General features: G+C 38.3%; 1 protein-coding gene across 7 annotated transcripts in view; it reads left to right on the forward strand.

Annotated features, from left to right (window-relative positions):
- The first annotated feature begins 625 nt into the window (after positions 1-625).
- The window catches only part of SLC71A2 (solute carrier family 71 member 2), a 73,004-nt gene continuing 51,319 nt past the window's right edge, over positions 626-22,310 (forward strand). Inside the window, exon 1 of one of the 7 annotated variants that reach the window (XM_089912943.1) lies at positions 626-1,046. In XM_089912943.1, the coding sequence (XP_089769069.1) occupies positions 939-1,046 (108 nt within the window). In that variant the 5' untranslated portion in view covers positions 626-938. The other 6 variants (XM_022566500.3, XM_022566501.3, XM_022566502.3 and 3 more) reach the window with 6 other exon arrangements.

Here is a 22,310-nt window from a genome sequence, read left to right on the forward strand (position 1 = left end):
ATATCTCACAAGGTCCTTTCCAGCCAGTAATCATAACATTTATAGAGCCACAGTTAGTGTTAGCTGATTTCTGTACATCAGCACTTTACCCAAACATGATGAGACTTTGAGTAATCAGTTCATATACACCGTGTTGGTACCATCAAGTAGCTCTGGATTGGAACAGGAACCTGTATGTTTCCTAAGACTGTCCTTCCCATGAATCCCACAGCCCAGGTAAGCTCTCTGTCAGCTTCTTTATAGACTTTGAAGAGGAAGAGAATATCGTAGTTATAGCATACGGCACTTCCCCAGTTCGGGATTCCAGATCCCGGGGCTCTGTATCCGTGTCTGAACGTGCCCATCCATATACTTGTTGGGGGAACCAAACCAAGACCAGAAGTGCAGTCACTAATAAAACCCCCAGCACCTGACACCCTCAGCTCGCCAGATCCGGTTCTGTCTCAGAAAAAGAAACTACTCTTGGGGGCCTTGGGAGATGACGCATTTCCGGCGTGCTGCGGAGTCCTGACGCCAAGGTGGCCCCGGAAACGTGGAGGCGGGGCCTGAGGTGGGCGGGCGCTGCTGAGGCTTTGGGCGCAGGCGACGAACTTGTGGCGGGAGCTGAGATCCGGGGCGGGGCTTCCTGCCTCTCGCCGGCTTGTGGGGAAGCGGAGCGGGGCTACCTCGGCCGCTGGAGACGCTGTTGGCAGCTCTCTGAGTTGAGTTCTGTTCGTGGCTGTGGCTTGTGCCCGCTTTTAGCTGCTCTTCTCGCCTCGTTTCTCTTGCTGCTCCGGCCTCGGCAGCGCTCACAGCCCTCGGAGTCGCCACTGGCGCCGCCGCCTGAACCGCAGGCCGCTTTGGGCCGCGGAGCCCATGAGAGCGCGGGCCCAGCCGCCGCATTTGCGGCGTAGCTGTAGACCCGGAACACCCCCAGCCGGCGCGGGCATGGCAGCGGCATGAACGCGGAATCTCCACTGGAGAGGGAGGTGAAGGCGGCGTCGGAGCCCGAGGCGGGAGCCATGCTGGAGAAGCGCGCGGGCGCGCGGGCCGCGAGCGGCAGCTCGGTGAGCGCGGGCTCGGAGTTCGGACGCTTTACTCAGCCCGAAGCCCCAAGCCAGGGGAGGTTGGGCGGCGTCGCGGCCGGAGTCCGGGGACGCCTGATGCGGGGCTGGGGCCTGGGTCGCCTGGGGATGAGGATACACTGATCCTCCGCGTCGGCTCGAGGGACTCTGGCTGTCGGAAAGCCTGTCCTTTTCCGTGTCATCCAGCCGAATTCATCACTGCTAGGCTTTCCTAGCGCTGCTCATCTCTAGACAAAAATGTAGGCGACTTGGTTATTGATTCAAAAGACACCCGACGTGGGACCGTGAATATAAGTAATTTGGTTCTTTCAGAGTTCTCCATACACGTGACAGTGGATACTATTTTCATGGTGCACTTTCTGGCTTGAGCCTACTTAGAAGATGTATGGAGAACCTTTAGAACCGGCATTGGGCCCTGGACCGGGAAGCTGGCGGTGGAGGCTGGGCAGCGCCTTCCTGTTCCTTCATGGTTCTCTAGGCGGTCGCAGAAGCGGTTGGTGAGCAGGATTTCAGAGGAAGCTGCCTATCCCAGGGCCCAACTGTAGAGCGTATTCAGGCTAATCTCTTTTAACAGTTTCACGTGAGATTCAGGTGGCTTCCGAAGCAGTGGTTTAATTGGCCTGGATTCAGCAGAACAGGCTGTCAGTGGCGCTTAAGTGTCTGACGTTGGAACTCTAAGCATAGTGTCATTTCTCAAAGATATATATATATATTTTGCTCTATTTAGGACAGGAAATATAGAAACAGTACAATGAATAGAAACTAATGCCAAGGAAACTTTTCCCAAAGAAAATAGAAATTTTAGGGAAATTATATGCAGTCGGCTTCAGATTTAATTTGCTTTTAAAGAATGCTAAATGATGTTGAAGGCCCCTTCCTGCCCAAGTGTCTTCTTATTTTTGAGAAAAAAAAATTAGGAGTTCTTCATTTCGAAGATAAGATTTCTGGAAAGTGGGAAAGTGTTTTTGGTAGGAGGAGGGAAATTCTATAGAATTGGTTTTTCTCGTTTTGTTTTTGATTACATAAAATGTAGACTTATCTTCCTGCCGACTAAGGGAAACGAAACTGCCAGTTCCTCCTCCTGTCTTTGAATTGATAGACCATAATTACCAGTGGCCAAGCTAGTAACCTGAGAGGTAGACTCCATCCTTTCTCATCCCTTCATCCAATAAGTTAATAAGTCTAGCTAAGTTTACCAGGTAAAGATTTTAGGTTTTTTATCCTTTCTGCATTCCTGTGGTTCAGTTCCTTAGCATTTTTGACCTAGATTTTGACTATCTCTTCAGACCCTTGCTTACTTCATCATCATGCTGCTCTCCACAGTATTGATTAGTGTAATCTAACGTGTAAATATGATCATTACTGCTGTCCTTAAATATTTTCATTGGCTCTCTTTGGCTTATAGGGTAAAAAAAATAACCTGGCAGGTTGAAGCATTAAAGCATAGTGATTAGGTGAGCATGCTTGGAATCCCAGTTCCCACTTTTTATTACCTGTATAACTTTGGGCAAGTTATATAACCTCTCCACATTAATGATAGTGTTTACCTCAGAGAATTGTGAGGGTTACTACAACCTGGCACCTGGTAAGTCCTCAATAAATATTAGCTTTTATTGTTATTATTTCTCAATATTTTAAGCATGAATGATTGGTCAGAACGTATGGTGATCCTTGTCTGATAAAAAGCATTCAGTTCTCTCCCATTTACTAATCTATAGAGGAACTAGACCCCAACCTAAAAGTTAAAGTTGCTGATTTTATATGCTTAGAACAGGAATTTTTGAGGAATGTGTACTCAAAGAAACTGAGACAGTTTATTCCCTGATTGCTTTCCCTGTGAGTTGATGCTAATTTAGGCACAGATTCCTGTCCAGTCTTTCCTTACCTCTTAGGGTGTGTCTAGTCAGTATTGATAAATTGCAGTGAATTCTGACAGTGAGTTTTAGTGCTTGCTCTACTTAGATGACTATAGCATGGGTAGGTAGCAGGGTTCAGCCACTGGTGCTTTTTGTAATGTGTGTTGCCTGGGAAAGTAGTGAATGTCTTTAATCATATATGTTCGTGTCATATGCCAGTACCCCCAAATTATACATCTTTCCTGTTTGCAGTTTCTTTCTAGTATTGCTTCCAGGTGCTACATTCTTTGGCCTCCAAGACTTGACTTCATTTTAATGTGTTGGAATTTCCTTATAGCTTGATTCTAGTGTATTCATGGTTTCAGTTTCGATGGTACTAATAAGCACAAGCAAGACTGCCCACATACAGGGAATCAGCTGAAACTTTTTTCTACCTTGTTTGGCAAAGAGATGTATTGACCTGAATAATAGAGGGAATCACATATTTATTCTAAGAGATGATTGCAATCTAGAAAAGGGAGTTTTGTATAGTAAATAAGTTCTTGTTTTATTGTCCTTTCTTTGCTCTATCCCTTCCTAATTGTGCGTGTACATACACCTTGAAATGTTGTGTCAGAATTATTTGCATTATCATTGAATGCATATCCTTTTGGAATCATTTACCTTTGAGCATCTGAAGAGAATTAAGGATTTTCTGCAAAGAAAACACAACTGAGTTTAGCATACTCTGTATTTCAGAATGTTCATTGACTCCAAAAAGCCAGTACTTAGATACCAGTTAAGATCTCTGATGTAGGGCCTCTCAGGATCAATGCCATTCTGGTGACATTTGATGTGTTTTTAGTTGATTTTCCTCAGACTGTTTCAGAGGGGCTCCTGTAAAGACTAATTTTGATTTATAAGGACAAGAGTATTATATACTTTATAGGCAAAATGGAAATGGTACTCAAGAGCAGCTTGTTACCCCCCAAAAAAGGCTAAAATGACTAGATATGTTTTGTTTGTAAAAAGGTGAAAGAGGGGATTTCCCTGGTGGTCCAGGGGTTAAGACTCCACGCTTCCACTGCAGCAGGGCACGGGTTCCATCCCTGGTCAGGGAACTAAGATCCCACATCCCACGTGTGGCACGGCCAAAAAAAAAAAAAAGTGAGAGCGGACCTAGGGACATTTTAGGGGAATTTTTTTTTTTTTAATTAGCTTTCAGTTCTTAACACTGTTAGGAATCAGTATGATCATTTTAGTAATAAAATAGTACTGGACATTAGCACAACCAAACTCTGTTAAGTAAATTATAGCAGATAAAAGAAATGAAAAGCATTTGTGAGCGGTTGATCTATCGCAATTTATAAAAGTAAATGCATTGTGCTTTCATAGGAGAAACATTTATATTTCATATTAAGAATTATGCAGACCTCTAGTCAACTTTCAAGCCTTTATCAGAACACAGACGTTGTTGCTGCTGTTATGTTGTTCTTAGGCCTAGTATAGGCAGGATTTTGTAAAACTTGCTTCTTAGGATATCTGAGCATCCTTTCCCACTGGTTTTCTTACTAGATTAAGTCTTTGAAGACAGGAACTACAGCTGTGTATCTTTTAATCTAAAATAGTCCTTTAATCTAAAATAGTCTAAAATGAATGTGTGTTAGAGAAGTAAATTAGTCTAGTTTAAACCAGTAATTATGCTTATCAATGAAATTAGCTTGTTGCTTTTATATAAGTTTTGGTTGGACTTATAAAACAGATTGGAGAGTTCTGTTTTATTCTCTGAAGAGTTTGTGTAAGATGGTAATACAGTTGTAGAACTTTATGGTTCTTCAGTTTTTTTGGCTAATGTAGTTCTAGAACAATGTAGATTTTCCGTTTGATTTTCTGTTTCTTTCTGTCAGTTTTAGTAAGTTGTATTTTCCTAGGAATTTGTCCACTTCATCTAAAATTTCAAATTAATTGGCATAAAGTTGTTCCTAACAGCCTCTTAGGCTCTTTTTAATTACTGTAGGATCTTTAGTCTATTTTTTTTTTTTATTGCTGACATTGGTAATTTTTACCTTATCTTTAAAAAATATTCTTTAGGGTCTTCTGGATAAATATTCACGAATTTTTCAAGTGGCATTAATTTCATGTCTTATTTCTGTATTATATGAACTATATCCAGGAAAATGTTCAGTAGTAATTGTAAAAGTGCACAGCCTTCTCTGCATAACAGGAATATATACTTTTTCCACTGTCAAGGATGATGTTAGCTATACAGGTGAGATAAACATGCTTTATTACACTATGGAAGCGTCTTTTTGTTCCTCATTCTCCTTCTTGCTGGTGTTTTCTCTCTCCTTTCCCCGTTCTTTCTCTTTCCTTCCTTCCCTCTCTCCCGCCTTCTAGTGTAGTGTCTCATAGAAACTTCACAAGTGGCTTATGAAATCTGAGATGTGCCCTGGGGAAAGAGGTTGTGGCGTAGCAAGGGCATTGTTATATGAAAATTGGAAGAGAAATTTGTCCTTAGTATCTGTAATCAATTGTAAAAAATAAGAGTTTTTAACCCTGCAAAAAACATCATATTTGTGAAGTTTGGTCAATTTCCTATCTAGATGCCTGACTTTTTTATATGTAGCTTTGTATTTGCTTGTCTTTTAAAAACAGCTTTATTGAAATGTAATTATAAAAACTATATATGTTTACAGTGTACAGATTTGTGTTTTGACACTTGTGAAATCGTTACTGCAATCAACATAGTGAACATATCCATCACCCCTAAAAGTTTCCTTGTGCCTATTTGTACATCCTCTATCCACCTCCACCTTCCCAGGCAAGCATTTATCTACTTTCTGTTACTATATATTAGTTTTAATTTTTTAAAGTTTTATATAAATGGGCTCATACAGAATATATTCTTTTTGGTCTGGCTTTTTTCAACTCAGATAAATTATTTTGAGATTTATTCATGTTGTTGTATAAATCAGTAGTGCATTCCTTTTTGTTGCTGAGTAGTGTTCAGTTGTATGGATGTATCAGTTTGTTTATCCATTCATCCCTTGGTGAACATTTGGTTTATCACCAGTTTTTGGCGGTTACAAATAAAGCGGCGATGAGCATTCATGAACCAGTCTTTGTATGGAGTATATTTTCTTTTAAGTAAATAAGTGGAATGGCTGGATCATATGGTAGGTGTATTGTTGAACTTTTTAAGAAACTGCCCAGCTGTTTTGAAAATTTTAAAATTTTAATTTTGCATTGGCACTAGCACTATGAGAGTTCATCTACATCCTCATCAACACTTGGTCAGTCAATTTTAGCCCTTCTAGTAGGTCTGTAGTGGTATCTTACCATGCTTTTATTTTGCATCTCCCTATGGCTAATTATGTTCAACATCTTTCCATAAGCTTACTTGCCATTTGTATATCCTCTTGGTGAAGTGTCTGTTCACATCTTTTGCCTATTTATTTGTTGTTGTTGGGTCGTTTATTATCTTATAATTGAGTTTTAAGAGTTCTTTATATATTGGGGTTGTAAGTCTTTTATCAGATATATGTTTGCAAATATTTTCTTCTCAGCAGAAGTTTTAATGAAATTTAATTTTATCAATATGCTCTTTAGGGATTGTGTTTTTGGTTTCATATCCAAGAAATCCTAACTCAGTATCACAATAATTTCCTTTTATATTTTTAGAATTTTTAAAAATTTTACAATTAGGTTTATGACCCATTTTGAATTAATTTTTTATATGGTGTACAGTATCAGTGGCAGTTCTTTTTTTGCATATGGTAACGTGAATTGTTGCCTCTTCTGTTGAAAAGACTTATTCACTGAATTGCCTTTGCACCTTTGTCAAAATTCAGCTATCCATGTATGTGTCAGTCTATTCTGGATTCTTTATTTTGTTTCATTGATCTGTTTGTTTATCTTTACATCAGTACCATTCAGTCGCTATTACTGGAGATTCATAGTAAGATTTGGAACGAATAGAGTTTGTCCTACAACCTTGTTCTTCTCTTTTAAAACTGTTTTGGCTATTCTGGGTCCTTTGCATTTTAGAATTATAGAATCAGCTTGTCAGTTTCTACAAAAAAGCCCGCTGATATTTTCATTGGGCTTTTGTTGATCCAGAAGATCAGTTTAGGAAGAATTGAAAACAGTATAGTCTTCTGATCCATAAATGAAGTATTTCTCCATTTATTTTAGATCTTTAATTTCTTTCAACTGTGCTTTATAAGTTTCAACAGGTCTTTTGTGTCATTTGTCACATTTTCCCTATATCACACGTTTTAGGTGCTATTGAACATGTAAATGTAATATAAATGTAAATTATTAAGAAATTTTAAATTCACAACTGTTTGTTGCCAATATATAGAAATACAGTTGATTTAAGAAAAAATTTAAATTGTGATATAATATACAAAATTGTAAATTGTAACAAAATTTACAATTTAATTATTTTTATGTGTTTAGTTCAGTAGTGTTAAGTATATTCACATTGTTGTGCAACCAATCTCCAGAACTTTTTCATCTTCTAAAACTGAAACTCTATATCCATTAAAGAGCAACTTCCCATTTACTCCAGCTCCTGGTAACCACCATTCTGCCTTCAGTTTCTGAGTATTGACTACTCTAGATACCTCATATAAGTGGAGTCATATACATAATTTGTCATTTTCTGACTGGCTTATTTCACTTAGCATAATGTCCTCAAGACATGTTGTCTTCAAGATTGTTGAAGGCATGTATGGCATGTGTCAGGATTTCCATTTTTTTTTTTTAAAAAAAATTATTTATTTATTTATTTTTGGCTGCGTCGGGTCCTTGTTGCTCCGCGCTTTTGGCTGCGTTGGGTCCTCATTTCTGCTCACGGGCTTTCTTTAGTTGAGGCAAGTGGGGGCTACTCTTCTTTGCGGTGCATGGCTTCTCATTACTGTGACTTCTCTTGTTGCAGAGCACGGGCTCTAGGCACGCGGTATTCAGTAGTTGTGGCACACAAGCTCTAGAGTGCAGACTCAGTAGTTGTGGTGCATGGGCTTAGTTGCTCCGCGGCATGTGGGATCTTCTTGGACCAGGGCTCGAACCCATGTCCCCTGTGTTGGCAGGTGGATTCTTAACCACTGTGCCACCACGGAAGGCGTTTCCTTCCTTTAAGGCTGAATAATATTCCATTTTCTGTATGTGCCACATTTTCTCTGTTTATCTTTTGATGAGCACTTAGGTTGTTTCTATCTTTTGGCTATTGTGAATAATGCCACTGAACATGAATGTACAAATATTGGGTTGACCAAAATGTTAACATATTATGGAAAAACCCGAACGAACTTTTTTGCCAACCCAATATTTCTTTGAGATCCAACTTTCAGTTCTTTTGCATATCTACCCAGAAGTGGAATTGCTAGATCATTGGATAATTCTATTTTTATTTATTTATTTATTTTTGGCAGTACGCGGGCCTCTCACTGTTGTGGCCTCTCCCGTTGCAGAGCACAGGCTCCGGACGCGCAGGCTCAGCGGCCATGGCTCACGGGTCCAGCCGCTCCGCGGTATGTGGGATCCTCCCGGACCGGGGCATGAACCCGTGTCCCCTGCATCGGCAGGCGGACTCTCAACCACTGCGCCACCAGGGAAGCCCTATTTTTAATTTTTTAAGGAACCATTATACTGTTTACCATAGTGGCTGCACCATTTTACATTCCCACCAACAGTGCACAAGGGTTCTAGTTTCTCAGGTGGAGAAACTCCTCATCAACACTTGTCATTTTCTTTCTTTCTTTTTTTTTTACAATACAGAATACAGTTAACTTTTATTTTTTTAATAAATTTATTTATTTTTTTTATTTTTGACTGCATTGGGTCTTTGTTGCTGCACATGGGCCTTCTCCACTTGTGGCGAGCAGGGGCTACTCTTCATTGCAGTGTGTGGGCCCCTCACTGCGATGGCCTCTCCTGTTGCGGAGCACGGGCTCTAGGCACGTGGGCTTCAGTAGTTGTGGTGCATGGGCTTAGTTGCTCCACAGCATGTGGGATCTTCCTGGACCAGAGCTCGAACCCGTGTCCCCTGCATTGGCAGGAGGATTCTTAACCGCTGTGCCACCAGGGAAGCCCAACACTTGTCATTTTCTGTTTTGTTTTTGTTGTGGATAGTAGCCATCCTGATGTGTATGAAGTGATATCTCATTTTGATTTTGCATTTTCCTAATGATTAGCATGTTGAACACCTTCTCATATGCTTGTTTGGCCATTTGTATATTTTCATTAGAGAAATGTATATTCAAGTCCTTTGCCCATTTTGAATTGGATTATTTGGATTAACTCCTTATCAGATACATGTTTTGCAGATATTTTCTCCATAGGTTGCCTTTTCACTCTGTTGATTCTGTCCGTTGATGCACAAGTTTTAAATTTTTATAAAGTCCAGTTTATCTATTTTTACTTTTGTTGCCTGTGTGTTTTGGTGTCATTGCCAAGAAATCATTGTCAAATCTAATGTTGTGAAGCTTTTCCCCTATGTTGTCATCTAAGAGTTTTAGAGTTTTAGGTCTTATGTTTAGGTCTATTTTTTTTCCCCGCTAATCCCAAACTCCTAATTTATCCCTCCCCATAAGTCTTTGGTTTATTTTAAAAGTTTGTAATTTTGTTGAAGCTCGATATATGTTGTTTCTTTTGTTGCTTGTCATTTTGGAGTCATGTCTAAGAATCCATTACTAAATCTAAGATTTATCTCTGTGTTTTCTTCTAGGAGTTTTATGGCTTTTAGCTTAGTTCATTCATCTGTTTTGAGTTAATTTTTGTGTGTGGTGTGAGGTAGGGTTCCACCTTCATTCTTTATATGTGGAAATTGAGTTGTCTTAGCATCATTTGTTGGAGAGACTGTTCTTTGCTTATTGATTGAATGGGTTTGGCACTGTTGGCAAAAATCAGTTGGACATAGATATATGGATTTCTTTGTGGGCTTTCAGTTTTATTCAGTTGGTATATATGATAGACTCTCTCTTGCTTCTATGTCGACAAGTCGCTGGTGTTTACTGTGTACTGTGATCCTTGAGTTGGGGGTTATGTGGGGGACAAAGGGAGTAGCTTTCAACCTTATCTTTTTCCAGTTGGCAGCAGATGACCTGATTGACAAAAGCCAGATGTCCTAGTTCATCTGAACTTTTCAGGTCATGTTGAGAAAGCAGGTGAAGTGGTTGGTGAAGATTGTCCTTTGCCTAGATACACACTATCCAGGCCAGACTTCTTAGTGTGGGTAAGGGATAGGTGGGTAAGTAAAGGTCTGTGCTTTACTTTGCCTGAGACTCCTATTACCACTTAACTCAGGTTACTGCAGTCCAGGCTACCTACCATATGTATGTGCTGATTCTATTTGTGGAGAAATTCGGGCTCTCTAAGAAAGGCATTGTAAGTAATACAAGTGGTTAGTAGCACATACTCTGGAGGTATGTGACTCCCTGGATGTAATACCAGCTTTGCCACTTACTAATAACTTGAATCAGGCAAGTACTTAAGCTCTGTGCATCTGAGTTTTGTCATCTATAAAGTGGGGATAATAATAGTTCCTGTGTCAAAAGACTGTAGTTAGGATAAAATGATAGTAATGTGCTTTGATCAGGGCTTGGCATGGTGTCTATTGCTGCTGCTGTAAAAGGATAATTTTTGCCTGTGTGTATCTCAGAATCCTTTGTAATAGACTGTCCCTGACCTGTGTCCTTGTCCTTCAGAGTGTTTATTTCCATTTAAAATTTTACATTTCATGAAGTGGGAGCCGGGATAGTTTCTTCTATTGCTGCCATTGTTCCCAGCATCTAGCTGACATATAGTAGAGCTCAACAAATATGTGTTGAATGAATTGATCCCTTGGAGTTGAATTTTTTTTTTTTTTTGGGCTGCGCCACATAGCTTGCGGGATCTTAATTCCCAGACTAGGGATTGAACCCGGGCCACGGCAGTGAAAGCGCCAAGTCCTAACCACAGGACCACCAGGGAACGCCCTGGAGTTGAATATTTTTATTGTTAAAGAATGTTGATAGAAATAGGAATATTTACAAAGACAGTTCTTGGGATCTTAGTTTGCTTTAAGTTGGTTGGTAGTTGATAAATTAAGTTTGAAAACTTGAGTGAGGGAAAAGCAGTTCTTTTACAAATATTTAATGAATGCTTGGTAGCCATGTCATTTATTCAACTATTTAATGTGAGACTGACAAATTTTTTTTTTTTTTTTGCGGTACGCGGGCCTCTCACTGTTGTGGCCTCTCCCGTTGTGGAGCACAGGCTCCAGACGTGCAGGCTTAGCGGCCATGGCTCACGGGTCCAGCCGCTCCGCGGTATGTGGGATCCTCCCGGACCGGGGCACGAACCTGTGTCCCCTGCATCGGCAGGTGAACTCTCAACCACTGCGCCACCAGGAAAGCCCGAGACTGACAATTTTTTTTAAAGTTTTGTGAAAAAGTCATTTCTTCTGGAGAAATAAGCAGTAAAATTGTTTTTCTGACTTGCATTCCAATATTATTAGGTAGGAGGAAGAAAAGCAAAGCCTTTAGGTATAGTCATTTATTTGCTTTTTAAAACCATTTGTGTTCTCCTCGTGTTTATATTTAAAAGCTTTCTAATAAAAAATTTATTTTTGATGGAGCATTTTACTAACCAGGTATATATGATATAAGCAGAAAGTACCATAAGTATGAATTATTAAAATATTGAGGGCTAATAGTGAAACATACTTTTCCTACATGTCTTTTATAGTAAAGCAGAGATGACTGACTGAATCTTGTGGCAGTACTTTCCAACTGTGGAGTACCAATTTTCAATTAGAATGTATTTTAAAATAATTTTTTTTTCTGTCCAGAAGTATGATGGAGCCAACAGTTTACATAGTTATAGACTTGGTTCCTTAAAATATCAAACTCAAATATTTCATTTTAACGTTGTGCATGACATAATGTATTTGATAAAGAGATTTATTATTGTACATAAGAAATCCAGGAATAGTGTGCTTAGCTTAGCAGTGTAATATCACCAAGGACCTGGTGGGCTCATTACATATATAAGCTTCACTCTTCTCAATATGTTGGCTTTTGGTCTTTAGGATTGATCCCTTGTGGTCTCTTAAGTTCAAGTGCATTTTAACAACCCTGCATTTTTAGTCCTGCCACCCCAACATTTACTGTTTTTGACATTCTATTTTACATCTTTTTGTTTTGCGTATCCCTTAACTGCTTATTGCAGATATAGATGATTTTGCTACTTCTTTCTTTACACTTTCCCTACTAGCTTTATACATGGCTGATTTATTACCTTTACTGTATATTTGCCTTTACCAATGAGATTTTTCCTTTTATAATTTTCATGTTTCTAGTTGTGGCCCTTTTCTTTTTTTTTTCCGCTTAGAAAAGTTCCTTTTAACATTTCTTGTAAAGTTGGTTTGATGGTGCTGAACTCTTAGCTTGCTTGTCTGTGAAACTTTTGATCTCTCCATCAAATCTGAATGAAATTCTTTGTTGTAGGTTTACCCCTTTCATCACTTTAAATATCATGTCCCTCCCTTCTGGTCTGCTGAGTTTATGCTGAAAAGTCATCTGATATTCATGGGAATTCCCTTGAATGTAACTTGTTGCTTTTATTCTCTCTTTATCTTTTATTTTTGCCATTTTAATTACTGTTTATCTTGGTGTGGTTCTCTTTGGGTTGATCCTGTTTGGGATGTCTGTGATTCCTGGACCTGGAGGTCTGTGTTTCCTTTCCCCAGTTAAGGAAATTTTCAGCTATTATGTCTTAAAATATGTTTTCTCTCTCTTCTCCTTCTGGGACCCCTATAATGCAAATGTAGTATGCTTGATGTTGTTCTAAAGGTCTCTTAGGCCGTCCTCCTTTCTTTTTTTTCCTTTTGTCTGTTCTGCTACAGTGATTTCTACTCCGTCTTCCAGCTTGCTGATCCATTCCCTTGTATCATTCAGTTTGTTGTTGATTCCTTCTAGTGTATTTTTCATTTCACTTATTGTATTCTTTGTCTCTGTTTGGTTCTTCTTTATATTTGCTTGTTATGTGTATTATATACGCACAAAAGCTTAACTCTTTGTTAAACACGAGTTTTTAACTGTAATGGAGTCCAACATAACTTTTTCTTGCATGGATGGTGACAATAGTGTTGTGTATACAAACTCATCATGAAACTAAGGGACCTAATTTTGGGGTCTATGATCTGTTTTGAGTTACTTGTTTTTTAGTGTAGCAATATATACATAACATAAAATTTATCATCTTAGACATTTTTAAGTTCATAGTTCAGTGGCATTTAAGTATATTAAAATTGTTGTGCAACCATTACCATTGTCCGTCTCCAGAACTTTTCATTATCCCAAACTGAATTTGGTACCCATTAAACTATAACTCCCCAATTCCCTCTCCTCCCAGCCCCTGGCAACCACCATCTACAATCTATCTCTATGAGTCTGACTACTCTAGGTACCTCGTATAAATTGAATTATACAGCAACTGTCCTTTTATGACTGGCTTATTTCACTTAGCATATTGTCTTCAAGGTTTACCTGTGTTGTAACATGTCAGAATGTCCTGTCTTTTGTACTGCTGAAAACTATTCCCTCGCATGCATATACCATATTTTGTTCATACATTCTCCACCAATGGACACTTGGGTGGCTTCTACCTTTTGGCTGTTGTGAATAATGCTGCTGTGAACGTGGGTGTAGATACCTCTTGGAGACCCTGCATTCAATTCTTTTGGGTATATACCCAAAAGCAGAATTGCTGGACCTCTAGGTAATTCTATTTTTAATTTTTTTTTAGGAACCTCATACTGTTTTTCACAGTGGTTGTAGCATATTACATTCCCATTAACGGTGCACCAGGGTTCCAGTTTCTCTAAATCTTTGTCAACATTTGTTTTTTCTGGTTTTAATTTTTTTTTTAGTCATGGCCATCCTAATGAGCACAGGTAATATCTCATTTTGCTTTTGATTTTCATTTCCCTAATGCTTAGTGATGTTCAGCGTCTTTTCATGTATTTATTTGTTCTTTGCCCAATTTTTTTTTTGTCCTTGAGTTGTAGGACTTTTAAAAACTATACTCTGTATGTTAATTTCTTATCAGATATGTGATTTGCAAATGTTTTCTTCTATGCGTTGTCTTTTCACTCTGTTGGTAATGTTCTTTAATGCACAAAAGCTTTCTATTTTGATCAAGTCCAATTTATCTATTTTTTTATTTTGTTGCTTTTTCTTTTGGTGTTATATCCAAGAAATCGTTGCCAAGTCCAGTGTCATGAAGCTTTTCCCCTGTGTTGTCATCTAAGAGTTTTATAGTTTTAGCTCTTATGTTCAGGGCTTTAATCCATTCTGAGTTAATTTTTTGTGCATGATGTAAGGTAGAAAAGGTCTACATGTGAATATCCAACTTCCCCAGCACGTTTGTTGAAGAGACTGTCCTTTCTCCATTAAATGGCCTTAGCACCCTTGTTGCAAATGATTTGACCATAATTATGCAAGTGTTCATTTCTGGATTCTATTATACTCCTTAGGTCTATATGTCTGTCTTTATGCCAGTACCACACTGTTTTGATTAGCTTTGTACTATGTTTTGAAATCAGGAAGTGTGAGAACTACAGTTTTGTTCTTCTTTTTCAAGATTGTTTTGGCTATTCAGGATTCCTTGAGATTCCATGTAAGATCATGATATCCTCAAACAAATAATTTTACTTCTTCCTTTCCAGTTGGGATGTCTTTTATTTCTTTTTTTCCCTAATTAGTCTGGCTAGAACTTCCACTACTGTGTTGAATAGAAACTGTGAAAGCGGGCATCTTTTTCTTCTTCCTGGTCTTAGAGGAAAAGTTTTTTCAGCCATTGACTATTTTGACATTAGGTGTGGATTTTTCATATGTGGCCTTTATTATATTGAGATAAGGTAATTTCCTTCAATGCTAGTTTTTTGGAACTTTTTTTTTTATCATACAAGGGTGTTAATTTTCTCAAATGCTTTTTCTGCATCCGTTGAGATGGAGCATGTGGGTTTTCTCCCCCCCTTCATTTTAATGTGGTGTATTCCATTGGTTGATTTTTATATGTGAACTATTCTTAACATTCCACGAATAAATCTCACTTGGTCATGGTGTATAACCCTTTTCATATACTGCTGCATTTGGTTTGCTGGCGTATTGTTAAGGACTGCTGCATCAACAGCATAAGGAAAATTAGTCTCTAGTTGTCTTTTCTGGTAGGATCTTTGTCTGGCTTTATACAGGTAATGCTGTTTTCATAGAGAATGTTGATAAAATGTGGTCAGTTGTGAGAAGAGTTTGAGAGGGATTGGTGTTCTTTAAATGTTTGCTTTAAAGTGAAGCCATCAGGTTCAGGGCTTTTCTTTGTCAGGAGGTTTTTGATCACTGATTCAATCTCTTTATTCTAGGTCTGTTCATATGTTCTGCTTCTTTATGATTCAGCTTTAGTAGATTCCTAGGAATTTGTCTCTTCCATCCAGTTAATCCAATTTATTGGCTTACACATGTCCAAGTACTGCCTTATAACCTTTCTTTCATTTCTGATTTTAGCAATTTAAGTCTTCCTCTATTTTTTTTGGTTTTCCAAAGATTTGTCAATTTTTTCATATTTTCATAAATATCAACTTGATTTTGTTGATTTTCTGTGTTGCTTTTCTGTATTGCATTTATTTCTGCTTTAATCTACTGTTTCCTTTTTCTTGCTTTGTGTTTAGTTTTCTCTTTTCTAGTTTCTTACAGGGAAAAGTTAGATTGTTGATATCAGATCTTCTGTAATAATCAGGCATTTACAGCTGTAAGTTTCTCTCTAAGCACTGCTTTAGCTGCATTTAACAAGCTTTGATATGCTGTGTTTTCCTTTTCCTTCATCTGAAAGTTTTGTAACTTTCTGTGTGATTTCTTTTTTGACACATGGCTATTTAGGAGTATGTTGAATAATGTTCATATTTATGAATTTTCCAAATTTTCTTATGTTACTGATTCCTAGCTGCATTGTGTTCAAGAACATAGTGTGATTTTTAATTCTTTTTTTTTTTGCGGTACGCGGGCCTCTCACTGTTGTGGCCTCTTCCATTGCGGAACACAGGCCCCGGACGAGCAGGCTCAGTGGCCATGGCTCACGGGCCCAGCCACTCCGCGGCATGTGGGATCTTCCCGGACCAGGGCACGAGCCTGTGTCCCCTGCATCGGCAGGCGGACTCTCAACCACTGTGCCACCAGGGAAGCCCCACCTCATTGTGGTTTTGATTTGCATTTGTCTAATGATTAATGATGTTGAGCATCCGTTCATGTGTTTGTTGGCAATCTGTATATCTTTGAAGAAATGTCTGTTTAGGTGTTCTGCCCATTTTTGGATTGCATTGTTTTTTAGATATTGAGCTGCATGAACTGCTTGTACATTTTGGAGATTAATCCTTTGTCAGTTGCTTCATTTGCAAATATTTTCTCCCATGCTGAGGGTTGTCTTTTCATCTTGTTTATGGTTTCCTTTGCTGTGCAAAGGCTTTTAAGTTTTCTTAGGTCCCATTTGTTTATTTTTGTTTTTATTTCCATTACTCTAGGAGGTGGGTCAAAAAGGATCTTGCTGTGATTTATGTCATAGAGTGTTCTGCCTATGTTTTCCTCTAAGAGTTTTATAGCATCTGGCCTTATATTTAGGTCTTTGATCCGTTTTGAGTTTATTTTTGTGTATGGTGTTAGGAAGTGTTCGAACTGCATTCTTTTCCATGTAGTTGTCCAGTTTTCCCAGCACGATTTATTGAAGAGACTATCTTTTCTCCATCGCATATTCTTGCCTACTTTGTCAAAGCTAAGGTGACCATGTGTGCATGGGTTTATCTCTGGGCATTCTATCCTGTTCCATTGATCTATATTTCTCTGTACCAGTACCATACTGTCTTGATTACTGTAGTTCTGTAGCATACTTTGAAGTCAGGGAGGCTGATTCCTCCAGCTCTGTTTTTCTTAAGATTGCATTAGCTCTTTGGGGTCTTTTCTGTTTCCATACAAATTGTGAAATTTTTTGTTCTAGTTCTGTGAAAAATGCCATTTTTAGTTTGATAGGGATTGCATTGAATCTGTAGTTTGCTTTGGGTAGTATAGTCATTTTCACAGTGTTGATTCTTCCAATTTAAAAACATGGTGTATCTCTCCATCTGTTTGTATCATCTTTAATTTCTTTCATCAGTGTCTTATAGTTCTCTGCATACAGGTCTTTTGTCTGCTTAGGTAGGTTTATTCCTAGGTATTTTATTCTTTTTGTTGCAGTGGTAATGGGAGTGTTTCCTTAATTTCTCTTTCAGATTTTTCGTTGTTAGTGTATAGGAATGCAAGAGATTTCTGTGCATTAATATTGTATTTTGCTACTCTACCAAATTCACTGATTAGCTCTAGTAGTTTTCTTGTAGCATCTTTAGGATTCTCTATGTATAGTGTCATGTCATCTGTAACAGTGACAGTTTTACTTCTTCTTTTCCAATTTGGATTCTTTTTATTTCTTTTTCTTCCCTGATTGCTGTGGCTAAAACTTCCAAAACAATGTTGAATAATAGTGGTGAGACTGGGCAACCTTGTCTTGTTCCTGATCTTAGAGGAAATGGTTTCAGTTTTTCACCATGGAGAATGATGTTGGCTCTGGGTTTGTCATATATGGCCTTTATTGTGTTGAGGTAGGTTCCCTCTGTGCCTACTTTCTGGAGGGTTTTTATCATAAATAGGTATTGAATTTTGTCAAAAGCTTTTTCTGAATCTATTGAGATGATCATATGGTTTTTCTCTTTGAATTTGTTAATATGGTTTATTACATTGATTGATTTGTGTATATTGAAGAATCCTTGCATTCCTGGGATAGAACTCGCTTGATCATGGTGTATGATCCTTTTAATGTGCTGCTGGATTCTGTTTGCTAGTATTTTGTTGAGGATTTTTGCATCTGTGTTCATCAGTGATATTGGCCTGTAGTTTTCTTTCTTTGTGACATCTTTGTCTGGTTTTGGTATCAGGGTGATGGTGGCCTCGTAGAATAAGTTTGGGAGTGCTTCTCCCTCTGCAGTATTTTGGAAGAGTTTGAGGGTTTGGTGTTAGCTTTTCTCTAAATGTTTAATAGAATTTGCCTGTGAAGCCATCTGATCCTGGGCTTTTGTTTGTTGGAAGATTTTTAATCACAGTTTCAATTTCAATGCTTGTTCTGTTTATACTTTCTATTTCTTCCTGGTTCTGTCTTGGAAGGTTGTGCTTTTCCAAGAAGTTGTCGATTTTTGTCCATTTTATTGGCATATAGTTGCTTGTAGTAACCTCTCATGATCCTTTGTATTTCTGCAGTGTCAGTTGTTACTTCTCCTTTTCATTTCTAATTCTGTTGATTTGAGTCTTCTCCCTGTTTTTCTTGATGAGTCTGGCTAATGGTTTAACAATTTTGCATATCTTCTCAAAGAACCAGCTTTTAGTTTTATTGATCTTTGGTATTGTTTCCTTCATTTCTGATCTGATATTTATGATTTCTTTCCTTCTGCTAAATTTGGGTTTTGTTTGTTCTTCTTTCTCAAATTGCTTTAGGTGTAAGGTCAGGTTGTTTATTTGAGATTTTTCTTGTTTCTTGAGGTAGGCTTGTATAGCTATCAACTTCTCTCTTAGAACTGCTTTTGCTGCATCCCATAGGTTTTGGGTCATCGTGTTTTCATTGTCATTTGTTTCTAGGTATCTTTTGATTTCTTCTTTGATTTTTTTCAGTGATCTCTTGGTTACTTAGTACAAATTGTTTAGCCCCCATGTGTTTGTATTTTTTACAATTTTTTTCCTGTAATTGATATCTAGTCTCATAGTTTTCTTGTCGGAAAATATACTTGATACGATTTCAGTTTTCTTAAGTTTACCAAGGCTTGATTTGTGACCCAAGATATGATCTATTCTGGAGAATGTTCCATGAGCACTTGAGAAGAAAGTGTATTTTGTTGTTTTTGGATGGAATATCCCATAAATATCAATTAAGTTCATCTTGTATAATGTGTCATTTAAAGTCTGTGTTCCCTTTTTTATTTTGTTTTGGATGATCTGTCCATTGGTGAAAGTGGGGTGTTAAAGTACCCTACTATTATTGTGTTGCTGTCAATTTCCCCTTTAATGGCTGTTAGCATTTGACTTATGTATTGTGGTGCTCCTATGTTGGGTGCATAAATATTTACAATCGTTATATCTCCCTATTGGATTGACCCCTTGATTATCATGTAGTGCCCTTTTCTGTCTCTTGAAATAATCTTTATTTTAAAGTCTATTTTGTCTGATATGAGAATTGCTACTCCAGCTTTCTTTGATTTCCATTTGCATGGAATATCTTTTTCCATCCCCTCACTTTTAGTCTTTATGTGTCCCTAGGTCTGAAGTGGGTCACCTGTAGACAGCATATATACAGGTCTTGTTTTTGTATCCATTCAGCTAGTCTGTGTCTTTTGGTTGGAGCATTTAATCCATTTACTTCTAAGGTAATTATCGATATGTGTGTTCCTATTACCATTTTCTTAATTGTTTTGGGTTTGTTTTTGTAGTTCTTTTCCTTTGTGTTTCCTGCCTAGAGAAGTTCCTTTAACATTTGTTGTAAAGCTGGTTTGGTGGTGCTGAATTCTTTTAGCTTTTGCTTGTCTGTAAAAGTTTTAATTTCTCTGTAGAATCTGAATGAGACCCTTGCTGGGTACAGTAATCTTGGTTGTAGGTTTTTCCCTTTCATCACTTTAAATATGTCCTGCCACTCCCTCTGGCTTGCAGAGTTCCTGCTGAAAGATCACCTGTTAACCTTATGGAGATTCCCTTGTATGTAGTTTTTTGCTTTTCCCTTGCTGCTTTTAATAATTTCTCTTTGTACTTTTTTTTTTTTTTTTTTTTTTTTTGCGGACCTCTCACTGTTGTGGCTTCTCCCACTGCGGAGCACAGGCTCCGGATGCACAGGCTCAGCGGCCATGGCTCACGGGCCCAGCCACTCCACGGCATGTGGGATATTCCCAGACCGGGGCACGAACACATGTCCCCTGCATCGGCAGGCAGACTCTCAACCACTGCACCACCTGGGAAGCCCCTGGATCATCTTTACTGTCATTACTCTGAATTCTTATTCAGGTAGACTGCCTATTTTCTCTTCATTTGTTTGGTCTGGTAGCTTTTTTACCTTGCTTCTTCACCTGCTGCATATTTCTCTGTCTTCTCATTTTGTTTAACTTACTGTGTTTGGGGTCGGGGTCTCCTTTTTGCAGCCTGCAGGCTCATAGTTACCGCTGTTTTTTGTGTCTGCCCCCAGTGGGTGAGGTTGGTTCCGTGGCTTGTGTAGGCTTCCTGGTGGAGGGGACTGGTACCTGTGTTCTGGTGGGTGGGACACTGGATATTGTCTTTCTGGTGGGCAGGGCTGTGTCTGGTGGTCTGTTTTGGGGTGTCTGTGAACTTCTTACAGTTTTAGGCAGCCTCTCTGCTAATGGGTGGGGTTGTGTTCCTGTCTTGCTAGTTTGGCATGGGGCATCAAGAACTGGGGCTTGCTGTCCATTGGGTGGAGCTGGGTCTTAGTATTGAGACAGAGATCTCTAGGTGAGCTCTCACCAACTGACATTACGTGAGGCCAGGAGGTCGCTGGTGGTCCAATGTCCTGGTCTTGACCTGCCACCTTGGAGGCTCAGGCCTGACACGTGGCCGGAGCACCAGGACCTCTCAACCACACTGTACTCTTGTTTCCAACACACCCTGCAGGCAGAGATCCAGGAGACTGAATGATGTGGTAGGAATTCTCACCTTATTCTGGCTTCCGTCCGGTGTCCCAGCATCTCTTACTGCGACAGCTTTGGGGCAAGTAGTGTCCAGCCACTAAAGTTGCATCCCATTCTCATCCCAGCTGTTTGGTAGGAAGAAATTGCCCTCTACCCTTCTAGGTTATTCTGGCTGGTCAAAATGGCTGAAACTCTCACCTTAAATACCATCTTCTACTAAAGATAAAAGAGGGTGTATCTTTTATTTTTAAAGGGTATGGGTGCTAGTGGATGAGAGAGAATGATTTAATGTTGCACAATATAAATATCTTTGATATTGATTGTAAACAGGTCCTATAAATAAATATGAAAGATTATATACTCTTTATGAAAAAAAGTGTGCAAAGAATGAACAATTCATAGAAAAATAAATATAAATTCCTAATAATCATAGGAAAGAAGCTCAACTTCACTTGTAATCAGAGAAATGCAAAATAAAATGATAATCATTTTAAAAATCTAACAAAATTTTAAAAATTATTTGTAGTCTTAGAGTATGGGGAAACAGGTATTTTCAAACACTGTTAATGAGACAGGTTCTTTTTAAAATTTTTGGTAACTTTTAAAAAGTTTTTTTTTGTTGTTTACTTATATTCAGTTATGAATACACTCATATATTCATCCCCCTACTCCACCAGTTGAAACACAGTCTTATTTCATCTGCATTTTGTGTAAACTGGACCTTAAGTATCAGCTGAGTTGAATCCAAGCTTTTGTTTGTTTTATTTTATTTTGGCAAGAATAATTTATAAGTGGTGTTATTTCTTGTTGTAGCACATGATGCAAGAAATAATCTTTGACCTCTCTTAGTGATGTTATGAATGATCAGGTTTCAGGTGTTAGTCTGATTATTCCTTCATGAAGTACCTTGTTCACTTTTACCTAATGACTTTAACGGCCATTAATAGTTATTGCCTAGATTTACTATTTAAGTGAGCTTATTACAAAGTGTGAGGATTATATGTTAATCATTCCTTCTTCATTCATTATTGAAATTCTTAAAAAGGAGAACTTTAGCTAATCAGTATTGGGTTACCCTGAGATATGGAAAAGCAGAATAAGTGCTTCTCTCTCTCTCTCTTTTTTTTTTTTACTCCACATTTACCAATTTTCAGAATAATGGCTTAGTTTTCTAGCATCCACCAAAGATTGATGGACTTACAAATTTGAACATATATATGTTTCAATCTGTGGCAGACATTACTCTTTTTACTCAGTCTTTGCCCAGTGCGGTTTCCTTCAGGTTGGCTCCTGAATCCTTTTGATATGACTGTAGTCTGTGATAGCATCTTTGCTTTTGGAAAGATATGTTCCAGGATCATGTACATATTTTGCCTCAAACCTGGAATCAGCTCATTGTCTAAAAAGTTCAATTTTCTTTTAGTGGGAAATGATATTTCAAGACCACAATCTGGGCTCTAGGAGATGTTTGCTTCTGTTGGGTTGCTCATTTTTTTCTAGGTCTTTTCAGTGAATAGAATTAGGAAATCCTAACTATTTTCCTTTAAGGTAATGTGTATCATAATCTATACTGATATTTTTAAACCAGATTTAGGATTTCAAGTATTTACTTCTTTGATTTTATATTTGTGTCTTTTTCTCTTACAAAGAAAAGCTTGGTTCCTAGAGACAATA

This window comes from Delphinapterus leucas, chromosome 6 (genome assembly GCF_059928025.1).
Source record: "Delphinapterus leucas isolate spDelLeu-1000000601 "Yukka" chromosome 6, BTC_Dleu_Yukka2, whole genome shotgun sequence".
In the NCBI taxonomy this organism is placed as follows: domain Eukaryota; kingdom Metazoa; phylum Chordata; class Mammalia; order Artiodactyla; family Monodontidae; genus Delphinapterus; species Delphinapterus leucas.